At 40.2% G+C, this 26,126-nt stretch overlaps 2 protein-coding genes across 4 annotated transcripts in view; both read right to left on the bottom strand.

Moving 5' to 3' along the window:
• Positions 1–362: 362 nt before the first annotated feature.
• CYCP2;1 (cyclin p2;1) lies at positions 363–3,087 on the bottom strand. Its single transcript, XM_010242657.3, has 2 exons — positions 2,560–3,087; positions 363–737 (listed from the first exon to the last, which is right to left on the bottom strand). The coding sequence occupies exons 1-2, from the start codon at positions 2,964–2,966 to the stop codon at positions 461–463; spliced, it is 684 nt and encodes a 227-aa protein (XP_010240959.1). The 5' UTR covers positions 2,967–3,087; the 3' UTR covers positions 363–460.
• Positions 3,088–7,854: 4,767 nt separating this feature from the next.
• The window catches only part of LOC104585693 (autophagy-related protein 18f-like), a 29,092-nt gene continuing 10,820 nt past the window's right edge, over positions 7,855–26,126 (bottom strand). Inside the window, exons 1-8 of one of the 3 annotated variants that reach the window (XM_088894522.1) lie at positions 15,407–15,474; positions 13,283–13,741; positions 12,749–13,180; positions 12,228–12,464; positions 11,311–12,132; positions 11,038–11,201; positions 9,161–9,526; positions 7,855–8,227 (exon numbers count right to left, since the gene is read on the bottom strand). In XM_088894522.1, the coding sequence (XP_088750648.1) occupies positions 9,163–9,526; positions 11,038–11,201; positions 11,311–12,132; positions 12,228–12,464; positions 12,749–13,180; positions 13,283–13,579 (2,316 nt within the window). In that variant the 5' untranslated portion in view covers positions 13,580–13,741; positions 15,407–15,474 and the 3' untranslated portion in view covers positions 7,855–8,227; positions 9,161–9,162. Of the gene's footprint in view, positions 8,228–9,160; positions 9,527–10,044; positions 10,203–11,037; positions 11,202–11,310; positions 12,133–12,227; positions 12,465–12,748; positions 13,181–13,282; positions 13,742–15,406; positions 15,475–26,126 lie in introns of those variants that run through there. The other 2 variants (XM_010242655.3, XR_016080297.1) reach the window with 2 other exon arrangements.

Here is a 26,126-nt window from a genome sequence, read left to right on the forward strand (position 1 = left end):
TGTATACGGTATACCCACCCTTGTTTTGGACTTTTCATAACTATTCATATTTCTAATTAATATAAAAGTTATAACCTGTACAAGATAGACCCTTGGATGATCTGCTCTGAAATCCTGCATCTCTGTTCCCCAATAAGACATCGAAAGCACGTGATTAAAGTTTAGAGGCTCGGGTTTCCTCGCCAATGAAGCAGTTATCAGGAAGCAGCATCCTTCATCCTTCTAAATCTAGATATGTTATCACCTCTATGAAGTAAGCAAAGATGAAGTAGGCTCTCTTCATTTCCTACTTTTTTTTTCAATTCCAGTTTTCCATTTTCTACTCTACTCTGTGGGAAGAAAAGATGGAAATATATGCTATAAAACCTTGTAAGATGAAGAGAGAAACTAGAATAAAACTAGCCAATCAGAAAACTTTACAACTATTAAGCAAGTAGGAGATTAATTATGAAGAGGAACATTAACCAATGGTTTGAGAAGGTGAAGAACTCTTTGCAGTATCCTCAACAGAGATTTCTGTCTCATCATCAACAGAACTAGAGACAATTACCCTCTCGATTTTCTGACCAATAGCAGACCAAATCATCTCTTTTTCCAAATGAAAGCAATAAGTCTCGAAGATCCGCGAGGTAACTATAACACTAAAATCCAACAGGAACAGCAACTCCAGTTCAAGCCGGTTCAACTCAGCATTACTCACACCACCAACACGAGCATAAAATGCATTATTGTAATGCCTGTATCATTACAGATGGTGAATAGTGAGAGAGGATTCATAGATTAGAGTGATAATACATAAATCCTTTTCATAATTTAATATTTTATACAAACACATTTACTCATCACTTTAGAACTCTGATTTAAATTCATCGAATAGGTGGAGTAGTCAAAGGAATCCAGGTTGATGAGTCAGTAGTTTACCAAAAAAGAAAAGATTGATGAGTCAGTGGGGACATAGGCACAGCCACATAATGCCATCTACTAAGAGAAATAAATGATAAGCATTATCCGATAACAGGGGTATTTGTCATGGAAAGACTAATCGAATCAGTGTAAGACAATAGCTAGCAAACAGATCCCTCTCAAGGACCAGAATTGACCAGGTGCATTATGAAATATATTTATCAATCCAGTCTATAATAGTATAATACAACTCAAACCGAATAAGGCCTTATCCCAACCAAACAGAAATGGGATCAGCCACCCAAATCCTGATTTTCCATTGCACTCTATCAAGAACCATATGCCTTGTTATATAGAGCCCTGAGATCATATTGTCAATCAAAATCATCAAATTGGCAGGCCATGTATCCATACCTTCAATTATGGGGGTGCGAAAAGTGAACCTGAATACAAATCCCCAACCAACAGATGAACATGTTCTTTCAAATGACTGAAAAATAATGCCAGTGACTGCATCGAAAGGTTGTGATCATGTGTGGCCCCTCACTCTGATGTGATGACTGGGATTAGTGATGCAGAGACATTGGACGCATAAGGGCTTTTATTTTTTCACATTGGAAGAGCAAAAAAATCTTGTGTGATTGGTTCTTTGTTTCAGGTTGGATGCTTCAAAACTCAAAAGAGTTTTTTTTTTCTTTCTAGATTCGAGTGGGGAGTGAGAGTGGGATTCCTTTCTTACTTATCAGTGGCCATTGCTAATTTAGTAAGGGAAGCAATAATTAGAAGAGAAATGATAAGTTGGTAGAGTTGCAATGGTCCCATGGACAGCTAAGAATTCCTCTAATTAGAGGACAAAGCAATTTAAAAAGTTGAAAGCTTTGCAGCCAAAAAAAACAAGCAATATCAAGTACTAAGAGAATGATGTCTCCCTTGCTAAGTGCTTTTAACTGGAGATGACTCAGCAGTATCCAAGTGGGACTTGATGAACAAACTCCATGAGTGTCTCAGACTCAGGGTGCCATAAATCGCTTCTCGCTTGGTTGTAACAATGGCAAGTTTTATTTTTTCGGCTGGACAGGAGCTCTGTTACAAAGATTTACTGGTAACCACGCAAAGGAGTGGGCCCCACCATTTCCATTCGTATATACTGCCTTCAGTGAATTTGCCACGTGTGTAGTGAAATGCCCCTTCCCTACCGTAAGATTGCCACCTGTACAGCTAGTTTCATTGCCACTATTATCTACTCTTGGAGTGGGGGAGGGTCGAGGGAGTTTCCCACCCAAAAAGCCAAAAACCAAACGGAAAGAACAGAGAGGATCAAAGGAAAAAAGATGAATACATTACGGGCACTGGTAGTGGTACTATAGCAATATTGCGCAATCCACTTAATAACAACACAGTTTACCACTCTTAATTTTAGAAATCTCACCAACTTCCGTTTCTCCATCTCATCTTAGTTTCGATCCGATATCTTCCCAAAACCCAAAATACTAATAATAATCCACAAAATCATTCAAACAAGACCCACACATTTTAAAGCAATAAATAATGACAGAATGAAGGATGAAGATAAGCAATGCAAACCATCGTATCAATCAAATAAATAACCAGAAATTAAAGAAACAGAGAGAGGGGGGAGAGAGAGAGAGAGCTCACACGTCATCGAGCACCTTCGATGCAACCATGACGCTCGTAACCAGCAATCTATGAACGTTGAGGGAGATAACGAGAGAGTCAGGGTACTTGTGCAGGAGCCTATCTATGTAAACGTATCCGACAACGAAGCAGGAAGGGCTACAGTTGGTGTACTTGTATATCCTCTCCAGGTACTTTGGTATACTAATGCTTGGCGCCCGTATTCCATGGAACACGTTCAGTCCCCTTCTGGACGGACTCAAGCCCTCGAACTGGTTTTGGCCACAATCTACAACGAGGCGGTCGTTCCGGGCGACCAATCTCTCGAGCATGAAAGACAGAACCGCTAGCACCCTCGGCGTTGTAGGCTCCGCATCGCTCATCTCCGACCGGTGCGGGGCCTCCTCGCCGACGACTGATGATGACATCTATACCATTTTATTTTTCTATTTTTTTTTTCCTTCTCTAGTTTGCTAGGTACTGAAAATTGGGGAGTGGCCAGTGGGTGGTTTTAAGACGCAAAAAGATGGGGTTACCCATGCGCATGTTATCTGTTTACGGAGGGGCCGTATATTGTACAAGTGACACGTGTCTCTCTATCAGGTTATTTGAGAGTAGAGATCTATCAGTCAGCTGCTAGGGACTAGGGTCTAGGGTAGTCGGAAAAGGAAGATGGATTTCATTTGTTTGGACAGAACAGTGAAAAGCAGAAAAGGTGTTATTTTAGGTCTTGATAGTGTTATACACGTGGTCCGAAGTCCGATTTGTCCTGGTCGATCAATGAAGGAAAGTGGAAAGATACAAGAAAAGAAAAAGAGAAAACTGTCATGAGATGACATTTGGCTTATAGCCAGCAAAGTTCCGCCAAGGAAATTAGCAACAAAATCCACGGCAGTTTTGGTGATTGGGTTTGTATTAGGGGAGAGAGATAACAAACATTTCTACCAAAAAAGGAAAGGAAAAAAAAAGAACAAACATGAATCCCAGGGTCGGTACCAACCTATTTTATATTGACCAACCTCGAATGGTTGAGACTATCCAGCTGTATCGTATTCGTATCAAAATTTTGATCTTTAAATCCAGCTGCTCACCCAATCTCCAACACACCCCATAGTCCAGCTGCTCACCTGATTAGCTTCACGAAAGATCAGCATTGCAAGACTGAACCAATTACATTCATTTCGGTTCTGCATTTGCAAGTTGCAACTCTTGTGGACATACCAAGCTGCTCTTGACGATTTTTCCTTTTTCCCCCCAATTAGACATGGCCATGACGATTTTTACTAGAACACAATCACAACAGCATATGATCCTCCATTCACAAGGTTCATATATAGAATTAAGCCAAGTTTTGGGTTTTGACGGATTATTTGGTTATGCTCAGATCTTTGGCAATTCGGGCCATGGCAAGCCCCGCACCAAACTGAACATATTCCCAAAGCATCATCATATGGGGGCGAACATCCTGCCCAAATGATATGAACTTTAATGAAGCACGTCCATGAAACATCCCACATACATAGTACATAACAGGCCGCCTCGGTGAGGAAGCACAAGGCAATAAACCGTTGCCCTTTCTCGCTTGTTACATTTCTAAATAACGTCCACAAGAGGCAAACACGCATGAAATAATAGCCAAGTATATATAAATGGACAACGAATCAGAGGACCAAAAGGCCCTCCCTAGACCCTAGGGGTGAATTGGGAAGCTTCCCGTATAATACGTATCGACTGATATGGCTCGATATGTGTCGATACTTTGAATTTTGCTTCACTCTAATTATAAAGGTACTATAACACAGTTCAAAGGGATTGTATGGCTCTACTATTATTTACATACTAGCGGAGGGGGCCCTGCGTTGCAGGGGCTTGCTCATAAACTACTTGGCTCGAGCTCAATTCGAATTAGAGACATGAACTCGAGCTCGAGTTCGACTCGAGTCAAAAGCTCGACTACCTTTGATTGCAGGTCTCTCAAGCAGTCAAGGTGCTGAGCCAAGGTCTCCCTCAAATGTCGAGGTGCCAAACCGAGGTCTCCCTCAACTGTTGAAATGTCGAGCTGAGGTTTCCCTAGTAGGTGAGGTTTCAAGCTAAGGTCTCCCTTAGTCTTAGTGGTTGAGGTGTTGTCTAACTCGAGCTCGATTTGAATTAGAGACTTGAGCTTGAGCTCAAAAGTTCGAGCTTGGCTCAGTTCGAACTTGACTACCTTTGATTATAGGTCCCCTAGCAACTGAGATGTTGAGCTGAGGTCTCCCTTAGTTGGAGAGAGATTGGCATTCTTATAATTTATAAGGAGAGAGAGAGATGGCATTCTTGTAATTTGTAAGAAAGAGAGAGAGAGAGAGTTGGTAGGAGAGAGAGTGTCATTCTTGTAATTTGAAAGAAAAAAAAACAAGAGAGAGAGAGAGATGGAGTTGGTAGGACAATGTGACATTCTTGTAATTTGAAAGAAAAAAAAAGCAAAAGAGAGAGATGGTAGAGAGTGGCATTCTTGTAATTTCCATGAAAAAAGACAAAAAATACGGTTAGATTCCATTTCCCTCATCCTCAAGCCTTCTTACGTACACATTTTAGCTTAATATATTTACTAGCGGAGGAGGCCCTGTGTTGCAGGGGCTCACTCATAAACTATTAGGCTCGAGCTCGATTTGAATTAGAGAATTGAGCTCGAGCTCGAACTCAGTTCGAGTCAAAAGCTCAGAAGTTCGAGCTCGGCTATCTTTGATTGCAGGTCTCTCAAGTAGCCAAGGTGCCAAGCCGAGGTTTTGAGTCGATGCCAATCTCAATTGTTGAGGTGCCAAATCGTGGTCTCCCTCAGTTGCTGAAGTGTCGAGCTGAGGTTTCCCTAACATGCGAGGTGTCGAGCTAAGGTCTCCCTTAGTTAACAAGGTGCCGAGCTGAGGTCTCCCTCAGTTGTCGAGGTGCTAATCAGAGATCTCCCTCAGTGACCGAGGTGTCGAGCTAAGGTCTCCCTTAGTTAACAAGGTGCCGAGCTGAGGTCTCCCTCAGTTGTCGAGGTGCTAATCAGAGATCTCCCTCAGTGACCGAGGTGCCAAGCCGAGGTCTCCCTCAATGGTCGAGGTGCCTTCTAGCTCGAGCTCGATTTGAGTTAAAAACTTGAGCTTGAGCTCAAAAGTTCAAGCTCGGCTCGGCTCGAACTTGACTACCTTTGATTGTAGGTCCCCTAGCATCCGAGATGCTGAGCTGAGGTCCCCCTCGATTGGAGAGAGAGTGGCATTCTTGTAATTTAAGGAGAGAGAGAGATGGCATTCTTGTAATTTGTAAGAAAAAGAGAGAGAGAGTTGGTAGGAGAGAGAGTGGCATTCTTGTAATTTGAAAGAAAAAAACAAGAGAGAGAGAGAGAGAGAGAGTTGATAGGAGAAACTAAATCGGGCCGGGCTACCTACAACCTGGCTGGAAATTGGATCGGCCCGACCTGGCACGACAGCCCATGGGCTGTGCCAGGCCCAACACGATGGTCCATACCGTGCTGGGCCAAGGGTTTGTAGTCTACAGGCCGGCACGACATGACATGACTATTTTGTCGCAACCCACGTGCCGACACGGTCCAGCCCATGGCACAACCTGCAGCACGGCCTTTCATGGGTGGGCACGGTACGGCCAGTAGCTCGTCCGAAAACTAGCTGTTGCCTGCCCCCCCGAAGCCCCAAGTCCCCCCAATGGCTAGTTTTAGCTTTTTGGGTTTTTTTTTACATAAATACCCCCCTAACAACTATAAATAGTTATGTAGGGGGTATTTATGTATTTTGCTTATCGAGGGGAGAAAAATGACACAAATGCCCCCAACAACTATATAACAACTAGTTTAGGGGGTTTTTTGGGTAAAGTTATAAATAACTTTATAATGACCAAAATAGCCCTTTGTACAACTAAAAAATAGTTAATTTTTAGGGTATTTTGGGCAATTAAATTATTTTCAATTCCTATAAGTAGCCCTATCCTCTACCATTCTTCTCATCACACCAATTCAACAATCAACATTCAACAATTCTCTTATTCTCTTAATCTCTTCCCTCTCTCAGTCTCTCTTATAAATTCTCTCTGCAATACGAGTGAACTCTGATAGTCTAATTGTCGGATTGTTTGATTCTCCAAGTTAGCAATTTGGGAGGCTTGGAGCCTTGGACGTTGAGAGGCTTTAACCGTTGAAATCAAGTTGGGATTCTGAATCGACAATCTGAGGTAAGTCCAATTAAATTGATTTTACTTTTTTAGAATTAAAAAGAAAATGGTCGGCTCTTCCCAAAACCCCAAGTTTAGTAGCCCGATTTGGAAAATATTTAAAATAGAGGATGTTGAGGGGAAAGGGACAAGAGTAGTTTGCAAAAAATGTAGAAAAGACTTTAGCTATTGTAGTAAGGGTGGTACTGGCCATTTGAGTAGACATTTTCTCACACATGAGGAGGAAGAAGAAATAACCCACAATTTAAAGGAATTATTAGAAGTCGGAGGACATTTCTCGCCGCCATGTCACGTGATCTGTGATCTACTAACCCCTCCGGTGTCTATAGACTACTACATGCTACAGTTCCATCAGTCTTGTTTAGTTGTTTTAGTGCAGGTACCATTATACTAGGGTTGGTTAGATGCAGTCATGATGCAGAATATAAATTACAACTTTACAATTACAACACAGAGGGCATGATACTACTACATACACCAGATATTTCACCTGAAGCAGATGATGAAAGTCATGATTCATGAACAATAGTTTACTATTTGTATGGAATTTTTTATTTTTTTTCAAATTATTATAAATTTTGTTTTAGTTTTATTTAATTTATTTGCTATTAATGTAATTTTGTATTTTCAATTTGTAACTATATTGTATTTTTTTATATTCTATTAATTTATTCCATTTTCATATTTCATTCATCCAAGTATGAAGTATGAAGTATCCAACCATTGTATATTTCAATATTTGTATGCTTTGTATTTTGTATCATTATTCATTCAAATTTAAATGAAATAAAATTCCTATTTGGTGTTTTATTTATTTATTTTTTGGATAATCGTAAATTCATAATCCATTCAGTTTAGCCCGGTTCGGCCCAAGCCCAAGGCCCGCCCTATGGCCCAACCTAACGCGGCCCAAGACCATGGCACATGACCTGTAGCCCAACTCAGCCTAGGCCCGCAGCATGGCATGGGTGTGGGCCGTGCCTAACGAACCCCCAGAATTTTCATTAGGGAGGGCAGCACGGTTAGATTCCATTTCTCTCTAGGAGAGAGTGGCATTCTTGTAATTTGAAAGAAAAAAAAGCAAAAAAGAGAGAGAATTGGTATAGAGTAGCATTCTTGTAATTTCTATAAAAAAAAGGCAAAAAATACTATTAGATTCCATTTCCCTCGTCCTCTTCTTACTACACATTTCAACTTAATATAGATAGATATAGATTGCAACTGATTATTGGAATCATATTCAGGAATCTGTTATTTACAATGTTGAACAGAAAAGGAATCCTAGACTGCATATTATCCACAGTTCCGCATTACATTCAAATCATCTCCCTCTTAAGATCCCCCCCCCCCTCCCCCTTTCTCTCTACATTTAAACTCCACAAATATCCAATGCTGGTTAATAACTTAATATGCCTCTTCGTAGAATAAAACTATAAGTCAGCACATCTGAGGACTGATGGACCAGTAAGTTGCGATCCTTCATCACCTGCAATTACACAAATCTTCAATACCTACCAAAGATAAATTGGAAACACAAATCGGGCAATTTGGGGAGCTAGAATAGGTAACAACTCTAGCCATATGAGTGCAAAGTGCACGGTAATAACACCATATATGGCGAATTCTGCGTGGGACCTAGGCATTTGGTAACTCCCTCTGGATTGTTAGCATTGCCCAGACTTAAAGGCACCGGAAGATTAATGCACTGATAATAATTCTCATATATGACAAAGTATTAGAAGTACAACTCACGAATCCCTAGAACTTCTATAGTAAAAAACCCTATTGCTGTATGGGCACTAGGTACCTTATGGGTCACTAGGTACAACTCAGCATAACTGCACTTAAGGATCAGAAGTACAACTGACAAATCCCTAGGGCTTTAGTTGAAAAGCACTACTGTGTAGGTAGTATGTACCTTGTGCATCAAGAACTGCTACAGTGCTACTGTACATATGGGTCAGAGGTACAAATGACAAATCCTAGAGCTTTTATAGTTGAAGAACTGCTACGGTTTTGCTGCTTCTGTTGTTCTCTGCCTTTGAGATGTAGGAATCATGGTCCTACTGGAATAGCATTCTTCGACCATAAAAGCTATAGGTGTTGTCATTTGTACCTCTGACCCATATGTGCAGTAGCAGTGCTTGATGCACAAGGTACCTACACAGGAATAGCGTTTTCACCCATAAGTGCAGTTATGCTTGAGTGCACCAAGTACCCATACAGGAATAGGGTTTTATACTCCTAAGGAAAATATCTCCAGTCCCAACAAATAGTGAAAACAGTTCAAAATAAAGGATTAGAAATCTATCAACTCCAGTTTCAGTGAGACAACCTGCTACTCCTAAATTAGTCAATTCCAACATACAGGGACTTCACAGGCATTACCAAAATCCGAAGCAAAGAGTGAACAGCTTACCTTTAATGCAACCCACTGTCATCGTCCTCGAAGTGATTCTCCATCTTCAGGTTTTGTTTGTTATTATTTACAAACTTGAGGTGGGACCCCATCTTCTCCTTGCTATTTACAAACTCCAGTCCAGTACTAATTTTGGGGCTATCATTGTTATTTACAAAGCCCACATCTGACTCTGATGAAAATAGAAGGCCACAATCCCAGCCATTTTCTTCAATGCCACTACGAAGTTCAGCTGCTGCATTAGAACCTTCAGAGATACAGTCAAGGGAGATACTGCTGTTTCTGCATGAAGACTTTCCATCATCAGACAGCCCAGACCTCTGATTCTGCAATAGGCCAATATGATTGCTATCTAAAGCAGGCACCCTGAATAAGTAAAAAAGAAGTAATTCAGATATATCAGTGGCATCCTTATCCAATCAAAACTAGAATGGTGGTTTAATAAATGTCTTTTTATTTACTATAAAAAAAAGCTAAAATGGTGGTTTAACCTAGAATTTCAATTTGCAAGAGATCTATAAAGAAGAGCATGCTAAAGAATGTAGTTTGCCCACAAAACAAGGAAAATGGAATGACTCCCAGACATGCATTGGTTTCTGATTCCCATGCCTTGTCCATGCAACACTGGTGTCTACCAAGGCAACTTAGAAGGAAACAGAATGCAGAAATCTTGTTTCTCTCCCTAAGGGAAAAAAAAATAATTAGCAATGAGGGATACAATCTCCATTTTAGCTGGTTGAATTTATTGCATGAAAAAGCGATACAAATTTTAGAGAACCAAAGCACAAGATGCACCCAGAGGAAAAATATGAGGACTTCGAAATTCAAACAAAAAAACATCCAACTAAGAAAGGGAGGAAACCTCTTTATTGAACTATAGACACCTTATAATAGAAGGTTACTCTTCTGTGGTCACAGGATCGCTGATGAAGATAAATGATACGAGTATCATGGCTACCAAGGTCCCCCTGTTTGTTTGGATGGACTTTAAGGTCTCTTTGTTTATGTTTTTCACATCTAGCCTTCATTTGGGGTTTATATCCTAATGAAAAATAGAATAAAAGTGCAAAGAAATGTCATTAGATTTATACATGTATGATACCAGATGATTGGTTACAAAATATCATAAAAGTAATAACCAATTAGGTGGTTATTTATCAGATTCATGGGGGGATTTGATTAGCCGATCCATATAGTTGGGATATAACCGGATAAGGCATGGATGATGATGATTGGGGGGGAGGGATTTGGTTGGTCAAAGCTCTTCTGGTATCATGTCTTTCCGGCAGCATAGTACATATACTAGTTTACATAAAAAGGGCTGTTACTCAGTGATAGTTCTAGCTACCTAGGGTCTTGGGAGGCAGGGAGGGGTAGACAGGATATGCACCTATCCTTTGACACATTTTTGTACAAAGTGACCACTCTCAGACTCAAACCCTCATTTTCCGACTTATCAGCCTGAGATTTTACCATCACACCAAGCAGTGGCCCCTCCAATGTGTATATATACATGGGGTGGATTTATAAGTCGGGCAGGATCAGGATGCATTGGGCCAGGCTCAGTCTGGGATCAGGTTACATGAGGCCTCAACCCAAGTTCAACTTGAATTAAGGTCAGCCTTGAGTATTACAACCAAGCCCAGCCCAGAAACCAAAGATCCAAATCCTACCCCTGCAAAACCTAGGGTTGGGGCCACCCAAGTTAATATAAGTCATCAAATTTAATCAGCATAAAGCACAAAAGGGAGGGGGAGAAGGGAAAAACAAAAGAAGCCCTGTAAAAAATTGTTGTGTCCAAACTTGAAGCCAAGAATGATTTTAAATAACTATCTAGGCTGATATTGAGGAAAAAGATATAGAGGATCAATATGTACCTTAACTGTTGAAACTTTGGAGTTCGTAGATAGTTAAATACTGGTACCAAATCTTTTGACCTAGCTTCAATCATGCGAGTTGGAATCCGTTCAATTTCAATCTCGCCTCCTGAAACACTTTCTTCTACTTTCTCGCTGTCCATCATCATCACCTGAAAGTATATCTGGTCCAAATATACAGACAACAAATGCAGAGTCATGCCGCATCGAAGTACCAGCAATGAATTGTTTAAAAGAAATACTTATTTTAATTTCTACATGGTATGAAAATACCTTGGATTTTGCCCACAGTGGGATCCCGGATTGATGTGTCTGCAACTCAGCTTCTGAAATATATAAATGATTTCTTTCCTCAGAATTGACCTTTGCTTTTGTAAATTTATGATCATCAGCAGGATATATACTATTCCCCTTCTTTCCCTCTGGAAAAATTTTAGTGCTATCCTCATTACCATGTTCACCATAAATGTCAAGATTATCTTCTCGTTCTCTTCGATTTTGTCTCTGACAGATATCCCATTTCTGAAGTGCTTCCACAACCAACCGTGCATCACTATCTGGAGGTGATTCATAAGCAGTGACTAATCCAGACAAAATTTCCATGGAATCAGGTCCATTTGACAGGCGCAGCACATATTGTACCAGAGAGCCAGAAGGAGAGAACACCAGAAGGTGGTACTTTGTCCTCAAGGAGCTGGAATCTACAATTGAACCAGTTCCCTGGCAGTTATGGAAGGTTGAAGCAATAGCCCCAGAAAGGGAACTCACCCTGCCTGTAGCAGCAGCTGCAGCACCACTTACTGTGCTCCTCCAGCCATTATTACCATTCCTTATTCTGCTAACAACTGATAATGTCACTGGGGGACCAGACACACAAAAATTTTGTTGATGAAGCTTTGGAATACCAGAACCATGCTGCCAATGAATGGCTGGCTTGGTCATCACACCTGACCCATTGTTGGTAAACCCAGCACTATTAGACTGAAGGTTCACAGAACCACCAAAAGGAGATATTGCAAATAAATGGCTTGTTCCCCTTGAAGAACTTATCATAATCCACTGGCTGTCTATGCTAAAGCTGATGTCCTGTATAACCTGATAAATACAAAAGAGAACATAGTCATGAAATTGCTAATATGAGTACATAAAAAATACCATAAACAACTGCAATTATTTCTCTTTTTATTTACAGCATTTGTGAAACCACGCTGCAGCCTGTAAAGATGTGCATAAGATCCACCAGCATCAGATCCTGATGAACTCCCAGGGAGCATAGGCATTATTCGAAAAACATTGATGTTATGACCCTGAACTGAAGCAGTCACCAATAAAGTCCCACTAGGATCAAAGCATAATGCTGAAATAGGACTCCTATGTGCTCTAAACTGTGCAATAACAGATTTTCCAACAATATCCCTCACTATGACCTGCAGGAAATTAAAAGAACCGCAAAAAGTGTCAACACTAACAAGTAGATACAATGGTATAAGAATGATTTACTCAGCATTATTCTTCTTCACAGAAAGCGAAGGCAGAGGAAGCCAGAACTTAATGCTTGGCACTGAGAATATTAGGATTAGATATTGGAGTGCAGCAAGTAGAACAACGGCAAAGAAAGGAATAACCTTCACAAACTCACAGAAAAGGTAACATTAAATTATTTTTATCTACAATACAGGCAATAATAAATATGAGAAGATTGAAGCAATACCATCCCAGCATTATCTGCATCTGGCAAATGGCCGTTAAGAGTGTCATTGGTTTTCCAGCTGGGGCTCCCTGGTTTTAGAGAATTATTGCTATCAGGTAAGAGTTCAGAGCAGTATCGTGACAGCTTCTTGTAACCCATATCTCCTAAGGTCACTATACCAGCAGCAAGTTGTTTACTTGATTCTTTGGCATAGTGTGCAACCAGGCTCCCATTTGAAGGGGAATCAGAGAAACTTGCAGAAGGTGTAAGATGTTTTGGGCTGACACGACCCGTATTTGATACTATAACAGGACTTCCACTATAAGCCAACCACCTGGGACCCACTGCAAGTGGTCCATAGCCTGCACTGCCAGAACCAGGACAACCCAAAACTACAGGATATGTAAGAATGGTATATTCTCTCTCCAAGGTTGCAGCATCAAAACAATGTATCTGAAATAAAGGAAAAGATGTTACTTGTGAGATCCTCAGGCAATGCAATAACTGAAGAAGAAGCACAGTAGCTGCAAGCTTGCACAAAGAAAATTAATATACCTGAGCTGCCTGAGAAATAGCCACAACTCGAGGACTGCACCTTATAGAGAAAACAGCTGATCTGAATTTCAGAATATGTACATAAGATTGGGAAATCAAAGAATAAAACCGAACAACTGTAGGTACAAAGTTGTCATTTCCAGGCTCATGGAAAGCGGTAACATTCCCATTGCATGTAGAGCCATCTTGAACATTAATAGCACCAGAAAGGGAAAAAACCCCAGCAACTACAAGCAATGGATGTACATCTACAAACTTGTCCTCTGATTTCTTTGATTGTATTGGCTTTGGTTGCATTTGCAGAAAAGAAACAGGACCATCATGTCTAGATACTAGCTCACGCACATTATCTGCTTCCTCAACATCCCAAACCTGGAAACCAGACCGATAACCCAGCAAAAGAACTCGCCGAACTATGCCTCCTTCCAATTCAAACTTGTCAAACCCAGCCCAATACACCTTTCAAGCACATATAAAAGATGAAATGAGTTAAAGGACTTCCTATCAAATTCTTCTTATGTTCTAAGGCTAATAAATTCTTTTACATAATTGTCAATGTGCCTAGGAGATTCTAGGCAACAGTCTAGTGCCTAGTCACCTGTCACCAAGCTGGGTACCTAGGCAACAAAATTGTACAAAGAAAAAAAAAAGTAAACCTATATTAAGTTCCCTAACTCTACACACCAATTAGTATGCATATAAATTGAAAATACAGCAATGCACTTTACTAATAATATTAATTTGCCACTCAAAATATATCAAATCATCAGATCTAAAAAACTACAGCATTTTAAATTAATTAATTTCACTATTTCAATCACAATGTTATATTGTTATAAGTATTTAAAATAGAAAATGCATGTTATAAAATTGTTAACAACTAAAGAAGGTTATAATTTTATACTAATAAAAAAAATTAAGAGAGAGAGAGAGTAATGGAAAGGAAAAAGAACATTGGGCAAGGCCAAAATATCAAATGCTTCCCTGCTGGTTTTTTTTATTTGAGTTAAGAAACCACAATGGATTTGTTTTATTACTAAAAGATACAGGTAACTATGTAATCTGGGTGAAAATTTATTTATCCTTTTTTGAGTGGGAGGCTACCCACATGTTTGAAGGAGAAGCTCTCTAGTCTTATCTGAGGATTTAATACATCCATATTAGATAAGGCACTCACGTTGTGATTTTTGACACCTAGGCGGGCACCTTATTACCTATGTAGGCACCTTTTTATATAAGCCATAGAGTTCAGAGGAGGCACCTAGCCAAGATGCCTAGCTACCCAGATGATGCCTTGATAACTATGCTGCCCAACTGATATTGATTTCATTTCATTGGCAAGGAAATAGAAAAATGGCTTACAAAAGGAAGCTTGTAAGAAGAAAAAGTAAAATATCCTCAGAATAAGTGAACAGCATGGCCAATTGAGGCCCTTCAGGCATTGGAAGAGTATTTAAAGATAGGCAAGGATGCATACTAGAAGTTTACTCAGGTCACATAGGAGTTGACACATCGATAAGGGAAGAACTATTAGCTAGCCAAATGTCTTAACTAGAGTGGTCATATGATGATTAAAAATGCTCACCAAGAAATGTGGTAATTCAGGAATTTGATGGAGACAGCCAGAAAGAGCAATGGACATCACCTCTTCATGGATACAGATTGGCAAAAGGAGTAGCCAGGGTAAATATGGGAAACTTGTTTTGGGGAGCTTTAAAATTTAACAAATAAAGTTGGGTCTAGGTGGTTTCTTGTGGTCTAAAATCTGATGGTGCCATGCATAGCAAATAAATGTGCCCATATGAAGAAATACATAAACCAATGAAATTAAAAAACATAGAATAATTTAAGACCTAATTTTTAATACAAACACAAAAAACAAAATTAAAAAACATAAAAAAAATTATAAAAAAAAGCTCTATTAGAACATTCAAAATACTTGAATGATCCAATCATCACACGAAGATAGGTTAATAAGCAAAAAAAAGTCTTGATTAAAATTACCTTTCTGCTCATTTGTACATTTAGAGTAATAACAACTAGACATTAATTTATATCAAAGAGTCATAGAATTTCTGGAATTTTAATTCCAACCAACAGCTGTAAAGAAGTTATTTATGGTACCTCATGGAGAGCATCTACTTAAACTTTAACAGGTAACCATCAAGAATGATCCCTAAGGCATTTGAATTGAGACCTATATACCCTGAAAGCACATACAAGATACAGAGAAGTATGGTAGAAGAGTATCCTGGAAAGAGGCATACATGACTAAGAAAGCCTAGATAATGCATCTCAGGCTAGGGATGTAAATGGATTGGATTTAATCTGATTCAAATTCAAATTCAAATCTGACTCATTTAAGTCACTGAACAGAATGGAATGGCAAAAAAGGACTGATATAACCAACCCCACATAGTTGGGACAAGGCTTAGATAATGATGATGATAATATTTAATTTTATAAATTATGCTGATTTTATATAGATTTACAAATATTTTAATCTAATTCAATATCTGGATATACAAATGAATTGAACTTGAATCTTTGTTTTATGTATCTGTCAAATATCAAATCAAATTCAGATCTCTTAGATTGTAATTGGATTGAATTTGGACATACCCCTATCCAACTTCGATCCAATCCATTTGCAGTTCCAGCTCAGGTGGCGGCCCAAAAAAGGTTCAACTGTTTGCCAAACAACCCCATGTCTGCAAGTTTCATTCAACAAGGCAATCTTACATGTCAGAAGAGTCTGACATAATATACCTCATATAGTGTCAAACCATTTGACTCAATCTTCTGCATTTGTATTTGTGGCAAAATTTTCCTTCTTTTTTCTTTCCATTTTGTTACAGGAGAAGTTTACGGAACAGTGCTCTTAATTATAAACTTTTATTTTTGACACTTCCATGATTAAATATACCTTGAACCCTGAATATATGCTTCTTCATTCAAATGAGACTATTGCTATTGTGGTGGAATCCTAAAAATCATTCAAAACCAAAATAAGAATATTGTAGTCGTATGAGACTACTGACAGCCCAAGCTGTGGTGTATAATCAACAGGGAATTAAGAGGATGAAAGGAGAAAGAGAAAAGAAGAGAAGAAGATTTCGAAGGAAGGATTTCAGAAAAGAAGAGAATGCTTAATCTGCCGCCCCCCTCTTTCTATTTATATTAATTCTGAAGTAAGGATAAGACTGCTTACATGGCAAAATTAAAATCCTAATAAAAGACAACAATTAAAGTCCTAATAAAAGACTAACAACTAATTGTGGACTGACACTTAAATAACTAGTAGTTGTATACGAGTACAATAGAAAGAGGTGGGGACCACATAATAGTTGTATACGAGTACAATAGAAAGAGGTGGGGACCACATCAGTGGTTTCTACACTCCCCCTCAAGTTGGGAATAGATGTTTGTCATTCCCAATTTGCATAGATCTGCTTCTAACTTCTTCTTTGAAACTACGTTGGTGAGAAGATCAACAAGCTGCATGTTGGAGATGATATATGGATGACAGACTTCTTGAGATGCAACCCTTTCCCTAATAAAATGTCGACTTCAATGTGCTTGGTTCTATCATGTTGTACCGGGTTATGAGCTATATTAATAGCAGCCTGATTATCACAGTACAACATTAGAGGTTTCTCATAGGTAATACCCAATTCATCAAACAGTGATTTAAACCATAGTATTTCAGCCACACCATTTGCCATGGACCGATATTCAGCTTCAGCACTGGAACGAGAAACAACATTTTGTTTCTTACTCCTCCAAGAAACAAGGTTACCTCCTACAAAGGCACAGTATCCAGAGGTAGACCTTCTATCATCAACACAACCGGCCCAATCTGCATCTGTGTAAATTTCTATCTTCATGTGATTATTATCCTTAAATAGTACACCTTTGCCTAGACACCTCTTTAAATATGCCAATATCCTCTCAATAGCAAGTAGGTGGGTAGTTCTAGAAGAGTGCATACACTGACTAACAACATTGACTGCATAGCTGATGTCTGATCGCATAAGACAAAAATATAGTAGTTTACCAACTAATCTTTGGAACATAGCTTTATCTTCAAGAGGCTCTCCACCTTCTGCACTAATCTTGTGATTCTGTTCAATAGGTGTATCAGCTGGCTTAACACCCAACTTTCCTGTTTCTTTTAACAAATCAAGGACATATTTCCTTTGAGAAACAAAGATTCCATGATTAGACCGAGCTACCTCAATACCCAAGAAATATCGTAGCTGTCCCAGGTCCTTTACCTCAAATTCTTGATGGAGAAGTTTCTTAAGAGACTCAATTTCGCTGCTATCATTCCCTGTTACTACAATGTCATCCACATATATAGCAAGAGAAGAAGAAGAAGAAGAAGATATGAGATGGGCGGCAGAATTGTTCTCAGCCAGCCCTAATCTATTATATATAAGAACATTACATAATGTTACATAAATAGACCAGAATGCCCCTGATTAGTGATGGGACACCTAGTCAAAATAAACACTAAATAAGATTAGGCCCAGTAACTAAGGCCCAATAACTAATGACTTAAGACCCAACAAAGATAAACATACAAATTAAGACAATCGAACCAACACTCCCCCTCAAGCTAAGCATGGATGTCAATCATGTTTAGCTTGCCAAGTAAGTCCACGAATTTCATTGTAGCTAGCCCTTTAGTCAGAACATCTGCAATCTGCATCTCGGAGGGAGTATAAGGGATGTAGAGTTCTCCTGAGACAATTCTTTCTCTGACAAAGTGACGGTCTATCTCAATATATTTCGTTCTATCATGTTGCACTAGGTTATTTGCAATGTTGATGGCAGCCTTGTTGTCACAGTACAACCTGAGAAGACACTCAATCTTTATTCCAAGTTCACCAAGCAGGATCTTAAGCCATAAAAGTTCAGCAACACCATGAGCCATAGCTCGATATTCGGCCTCTGCACTAGATCTAGCAACCACATTCTGTTTTTACTCTTCCATGTAACTAAATTTCCTCCAACAAAGGTGCAGTACCTAGAAGTAGACTTCCTGTCTCCAACAGAACCAACCCAATCTACATTAGTATATCCTTCAACTTCAATTTTACTGTTTTTCCTTAACAGAATCCCTTTCCTCGGGCAAGACTTCAAATATCTGAGGATCCTTTCCACAGCTTTCATGTGAGGGATTTTAGGAGTGTCGATGAACTGACTGACAACATGTACAGCATAAGCAATGTCAGGGCGAGTGAGGGACAGGTAAATTAACTTCCCCACCAGCTTTTGGTATCTTTCCTTATCAAGGTAGTCCTCTCCTACTGACTCCTGTAGACCATGATTCTGTTCTATTGGAGTATCTGCTGGCCTACACCCCATCATGCCTGTCTCTTGAAGAAGATCAATGATGTATTTCCACTGACATATATAGATGCCCTCTTTGGATCTTGCAACTTTAATCCCAAGAAAGTATCTCAATTGGCCCAGGTCTTTGATCTCAAATTCAGCAGCCAAGACCCCCTTTAGTCTTTTAATCTCTTCCTGATCATCCCCTGTAATTATCATATCATCCACATAGACAATAAGTGTTGTAAGTTTGCCATTTCTCTTCCTTATGAATAGGGTATGATCTGCCCCACTTTGAGTGTAACCCCCTTTCTTCATGGCCCCACATAGCTTCTCAAACCAAGCTCGAGGGGGCTGCTTAAGGCCGTATAGGGCTTTTCTCAGTCTACATACCTTCTTGCCAAACCCATAACCTGGTGGAGGATCCATGAACACCTCTTCATGCAGGTCGCCATTCAAGAAAGCATTCTTCACGTCCAACTGATGTAGCTCCCATGAGAAATTTGCAGCTAATGATAATAGAACTCGGATTGTGTTGAGTTTTGCCACCGGAGCAAAGGTTTCTTTGTAGTTAATCCCTTCTTTTTGAGTAAACCCTTTTGCTACCAGTCTAGCCTTGTACCTTTCAATGGACCCGTCCTCCCTATGCTTCACAATGAACACCTACTTGCATCTAACAGTGCCTTTCCCTTCTGGTAGATCCACTAATTCCCAAGTCCCTGCTTTCATTAAGGCCTTCATTTCTTCGTCCATAGCCTCTTTCTATTTTGGGTCAGATACTGCCTCAGAATACCTGGTAGGAACATGCACAGAAGAGAGAGCAGACACAAAAGAACAATAACGAGGAGACAAATGTGAGTAAGACACAAAATCAGCAATGGGGTGTCTGATAGTACAAGAACGAGTAGACTTACGAAGGGCAATAGGAAGATCCAAGTCAGAGGAACTTATAGGATTACCTTGAGTTTCTGAGACAGGTTGATCCGAGTCCAATTGGTTGCTGTCATGAGTTAGAGGGCCCTTCTTCCTTCTGTTGTAGGTGATTCTGATATCTCTTTGTAGCCTGCTGGAGTCTTCAGTAATATTTGCAACATCACTAGTAGTAGTTGGTACAATGGGAGTCTCACTAGATTCACCTGGGATACCACAACTAGGTGGATCAGGAGGAGAAGATGGAAGGCCTGAGGTAGAGAGAGGCACAAAGAATGGGGGAACAGAAGAATCCTCTTCCATCCCACTAGTCTCCCCCTGAAGAGGATTCTGGGAAGAATGAAAATAGGATTGAGACTCAAAGAATACCACATCCTTTGTGACATATTTTTTCTTGGTGACTGGATCATAACACTTGTATCCCTTCTGAGTAGGGGAGTACCCCAAAAAGATTCCCTTTGTAGCCCTAGGATCCAATTTGGTCTTCTTCGGATCCTTGACATGTATAAAGCATACACAACCAAAGACTCTCGGTGAAAGAGAAAAGTCAGGAAGATGAAGGCAAAGAACAGAGAAAGGAGTTTTCATCCCCAATACCTTGGATGGCATTCGATTTATCAGATATGATGCAGTAAGGATTGCTTGAGACCAATAGTTTTTTGGAACTTTGTGCTGAAATAGTAAGGCTCGAGCAGTCTTCAATAGGTGCCTATTCTTGCGCTCAGCAACCCCATTCTGTTGGGGGGTACTAGAACAAGATGACTGATGAATCATTCCAGCATCCTCCATAAACAGATTCAAGGACCTTTCAAAGTATTCTACAGCATTATCTGACCTGAATTGTTTGATCTTCGTGCCAAATTGTGTTTCAATCATTTTGCAAAATGTCATGGTTACCCGCGGCACTTCTTCTCGTGCTTTTAATAAGTAGATCCATGTGCATCAAGAATAGTGATCAATAAAACTGATAAAGTATCGAAAGCCATCAACAGAAATAATGGGAGAGGGGCCCCAAACATCAGAGTGGACTAAGTCAAAAGGAGCTTGAATTTCATTACTCGAAGTTGAATAAACAGTTCTACATTGCTTTGATAGTTGACAGACTTCACAAACTAACTCTTGACTTGAAACACCTTTGAATAATTCTGGAAACAACACTTCCAATGATGAAAACGGTAAATGACCTAGCCTAGCATGCCACAGATGTAACCTAGCTATTGACTCCACATTGGACTGACTACTAGTAGCAGATGTTTGTAAGGCCAAACTGATGTCTGCATCAAGGTAGTAGAAACCTCCACACTCATGACCGCTCCCAATCGTTCTCTTCGTCAATCTGTCCTGAAAGACACAATGAGTAGGAAAAAAGGTTATGCTACATTTCAAATTTTTTGGTAAGCTTTGAAACTGATAAGAGATTTGAAGAAAGATTGGGAACATGCAAGACAGATTTGAGTAAGAGGTCCTTGCTTAGGTCAACCACTCCTTTCCCAGAGATGGTAGAGAGAGAACCATCAGCAACCCTCATTTTATCTTGGCCAGACATTAAATGATAGGAAGAAAATAGAGAAGACATGTGTGTCATGTGGTCAGTTGCACCAGAATCAATAATCCAAGAGGCAGGATCAATAGTATTAGATGCACTAAAGGCAGAGACAATACCTGATCTGGCAAGGGAGGAGGATGGAAGAGAATTGGTCCTTAGACGGGCTAGGGCCCGGCTAAGTACCTCTACCTCATCGGCAATAAAACCCAAGGACCCGGTTCCAGGGTAATTAGTAGTCTGTCCCATGGAAGAGGAAGTAACTGTGGATGAGTGTTTTGAACCATCATCACTTTGACCCGTAGCCAGATTCACACTTGCAGATTGACCCTTCTGATGCTTCTTATCGTTCCTCAATGCAGCTGGCTTCAGATGCGGATGGAGAACCCAACAGGTCTCTTTCACATGCCATTCCCCTCCACAGTGGGTGCACTTCAGATGTCTCTTGTCAGAGTGCCTGTTTCCCCTTTGATTTGTAGAGATTAGGGCCGAATGTTCCACAAACTGTTTAGCTAGTTTAGTTTGAGTATCAACCTACATCTCTTTTCTTCTCACCTCTTCATTCCTCACAAGGTAGTAAACATGATGTAAGTCTGGCATTTCATCCCTTCCCAGAATTTGGGACCTTATGCTCTCATATATAGGATCTAGGCTAGCCATAAACTTAAATGTTCTACCCTCTTCAACTTGTTTGTCATGCTTTTCCTTGTCTATGGCATTCTCCCAATCAATAATAAGGTGGTGATCTAACTCTTCCCATAGTCCTTCTAGTGTAGCAAAATATGTTGCAACACTCATATCTCCTTGCCTCAAGGCAGCAATGTCTTGATTCAATCTGTAAATTCTGGCATTATTCTTTTTCTGCCCATAGGTTTTAGAAACTTTTTCCCATATCTTGGCAGCCGTGGAGAAATGTTGAACAGTCCTAGCTACTCTTGGAGTCATTGAGGCAAGTAGCCAGGACATAACTGTAGCATTCTCCTTGCGCCAAGCTGCATATTCAGCACTCTCCACTTCGGGTTCCTTCTTCTGCCCATCCAAGTAACCAGTGAGTTCCCGGGATGTGATGAAAAGCATGGCAGAGCCAGACCATTCTCTGAAGTTGTACTCATCCAACAACACACTTGTGATCTGTAGGCTGTGCAGATTTGGATTCTCCAAATTAGGAGATCTCCCACAAGCCCTAACATCTCTAGAAGACACTTCCCTGGATATGGAAGACATCTTCTCTTACTCGTAAATGTCAAGACTGTAAACACAATATATAGTGAACTGTTTCACACTTACGGAACTTGCTGCACTGAAAACTCAGTCATGAGAACCCGACACAGAGCTGAAACACCAAGTACTACACTGCACACTGTGCCCTAATTACTGCTGTCACAGATTATAATCTGTTGTGCTACCTTCTGTTGTGTTCTAATCACTACTGCCGCAGCCTGCAACTTGTTGTGTTGGCTTCTACTGTGTGCTAAGCACTGCTATCGCAGGTTATAACCTCACCCACGAACAGTTCTAGGACTGCTGAGATTAGTCCTTCTGCCTAGATCTGTTCTACACAGATCTATCTTAGCCGAATGGCTACAGTCTGTTGTACTGCGTCTATTAGGGCATCAGCCTCTGGGTCTAACTCCCATTGGGCCCTACAACCAAGGGAAACCCTAGATGTAGGTCCAGCTGTGTTCTACGACCAACCCTAGGGCTTCTTTGCAGCAACCAAAAAAAAAGAAGTGAGAGAGTTAACTGCGAGTAGAAGAAGAGGCGGCTGCTGTAACCAGTCGAAAGATTAGCGCTCTGATACCATGTTTGCTGAAATAGAGCTGTCGAATGAGAGGAGAAGAAGAAGAAGAAGAAGATATGAGATGGGCAGCGGAATTGTTCTCAGCCAGCCCTAATCTATTATATATAAGAACATTACATAATGTTACATAAATAGACCAGAATGCCCCTGATTAGTGATGGGACACCTAGTCAAAATAAACACTAAATAAGATTAGGCCCGGTAACTAAGGCCCAATAACTAATGACTTAAGACCCAACAAAGATAAACATACAAATTAAGACAGCTGAACCAACAAGCTGGCTTAACACCCAACTTTCCTGTTTCTTTTAACAAATCAAGGACATATTTCCTTTGAGAAACAAAGATTCCATGCTTAGACCAAGCTACCTCAATACCCAAGAAATATCGTAGCTGTCCCAGGTCCTTTACCTCAAATTCTTAATGGAGAAGTTTCTTAAGAGACTCAATTTCGCTGCTATCATTCCCTGTTACTACAATGTCATCCACATATACAGTAAGTAGAGTCAAGGAAGTATCCACTTTCTTAATAAACAAAGTGTGAACTGATTGAGCCTACACATAGCCAAACTTTTCAAGGACTTATCTGAATCTATCAAACCAAACTCTGGGGGACTGTTTTAGTCCATACAAAGCTTTATTCAATCGAAAAACCTTCTTACCTGTCTTTGTACTATAAAAACCAGGAGGTAACTGCATGTACACTTCTTGCAAGTTGCCATTGAGGAAGGCATTTTTAACATCCATTTGGAACAAGGGCCAAGAGTAACTGGCTGCAAGAGATAATAACACTCTGATAGTGGTCATTTTTGCTACTGGTGCAAAAGTCTCCAAATAATCTATACCATAAGTCTGAGTAAATCCCTTTGCAACTAACCAGACCTTATACCTTTCAATGGAACCATCAGCATTGTGTTTCACAGTAAACACCCATCTACATCCAACTGGTTTCTTCCCTTTGGGTTGATCAACTAGCTCCTAGGTATTGTTTCTCAGAAGGGCATCCATTTCTACCTTCATTGCATCTTTCCACTCAGGAATGGTCAGGGCTTCCTTTACTGTTCTGGGAATGGGAATATCAGCAATTGATGTAAGAAAGGACTTATAAGAGGGAGAGAAGTGATCATAGGACAAGAATTGTGAGATACAATGGGCTATGGATGAGGTGCAACGGCATTTGCCTTTACAAACTGCAATGGGAAGGTCAAGGTCATTCAATGGAAGTGAGGGCTTAGAAGATGGAGAAGGCTCATCTGTAATGGGAGCTGGAAGAGATGTAGTACCTAGATCTGGATCTTCAAAAGGAATTGGGGCTGGCCTAGACTGTTGATGACCGAAATCAACCTGCCTCCATCGTTTGTGATAAACTCTCAAATCCCAACATTTTTGGCAACCCTCCCCATTACACCCCTCTTCACTCAATGGAACAGGTAAAGGGAATTCTGATGTATTAACCCCAACCATACTACTCTCCCCCTGAGAAGAAACCCTAGAGTAATAAGGTACATCCTCAAAGAAAATAACATATATGGATACAAATCTCTTTCCTAGCAACAATATCCCTTTTGAGTTTGTGCATAACCAAAGGAAAATACATTTTGAGGCTTTAGGGTCAAATTTGGAATAGCGAGGGCCAAGAGTTTGCACGAAGCAGGTACAACCAAAGGTTTTAAGAGGGACAGAAAACAACTCTTTATCAGGATATAAAAGAGTGAATGGGGGTTTCATGTCAAGAACCCGTGAAGGAATTCGGTTGATGAGATACACAGCTATGAGAATGGCATCTTCCCAGAAATGTATAGGCACATTGGAGTTGAATATGATACTTCTAGCTACTTCCAATATGTGCCTATTCTTTCTCTTAGCCACCCCATTCTGCTGAGGGGTATGAGGGCAGGTACTCTGATGGATAATGCCATGGTCAAGAAAATAAGAGGCTAGTGATGCTTTAAAGTATTCTCTCGCATTATCGGATCTGAAGATTTTGATTTTTACCCCAAACTGGGTTAAAATCATCTGATGAAAGGTTTGGGTTAGGGCAGGGACCTCATCTCGAGAACGCATCAAGTAGACCCAAGAAAACCGGGTGTAGTCATCAACAAACAACAAGAAGTATTTGTACCCCCCCCCCATAGCAGTGATGTGATATGGTCCCCAAACATCGGTATGCACAATGTCAAAAGGAATACTACTTCTCTTATTACTTAATGAATAGGTTGTTCTATAATGCTTTGCAAGCTCACAACTTTCACACTTTAAACTGGACATCTGGATAGATTCAAATAAACTAGGAAACAAGCTTTTCAAAGACCTAAAGGATAAATGACCCAATCGGTTATGCCAAAGCATGACTTGACTAATAGACTGAGAAACAAAAGACCCTCTAACTTCACTACCGTCCCACTATGAACTTTCGCCAAGCAGATAGATTCCATTTGTCTCATGGCCAGTCCCAATCACCTTCCTTGTCTCCAAGTCCTGAAAAACACATCGATCAAGAAAAAAGGTTACTGAGCAATTCTAGTTTTTAGTAATATTGCTAATTGAAAGTAAATTGGTGCTAAGTTTAGGAACATGCAGAACAGAAGATAGGGAAATGGCACTAGACAACTTGATGTCTCCCTTGCCAGAAATGGGAACAAGTGATCCATCAGCAATAGACACCTTGTCTTTACCAGAGGATAAGTACTAGCTAGTAAATAGTGAAGGCAAACCAGTCATATGATCAGATGCACCTGAGTCTATTACCCAACAATGTTCAATGTTACCTGGAGCTGAAGCATGATAAGCAGAGGCCCATGTACCTAAATGAGCAAATGCTGAGGTGGGAGGAGCTGATGTTGTGACTGACTGAGATGATGATGCTGAATTACCAACCTCCTTTTCCAACTGAGTCAAGGCAGCTTGGATGGCGGCGAGAGTGTCTAGTGGTGCTGCTCTTGTGCCTAATGAGGTTGCACAATCAATAGTAACAGTTGTATTAGCATTCCCCTTTTTGTTCCTGAGTTTTGCGGGAACTAGATGAGGATGTAGCTTCCAACAGGTTTCTTTGGTATGCTTAGGTTTCTTGCAATGTTCACATATTAGGTTCTTCTTGTCTTCCTTCTTCATATCTCTCTCCTTATCCCTCCCCCCAAACTTGGGTTTAGTTGCTGCCAAGGCTGATTCAAGTGGTGAATGTTGTAACATAACTTTCCTTCTACTTTCTTCACTGTGCACCAGAGAGTAAG

Source organism: Nelumbo nucifera, chromosome 1 (assembly GCF_055504915.1).
Source record: "Nelumbo nucifera cultivar China Antique chromosome 1, China Antique-T2T, whole genome shotgun sequence".
NCBI classification, from domain to species: Eukaryota; Viridiplantae; Streptophyta; class Magnoliopsida; order Proteales; family Nelumbonaceae; genus Nelumbo; species Nelumbo nucifera.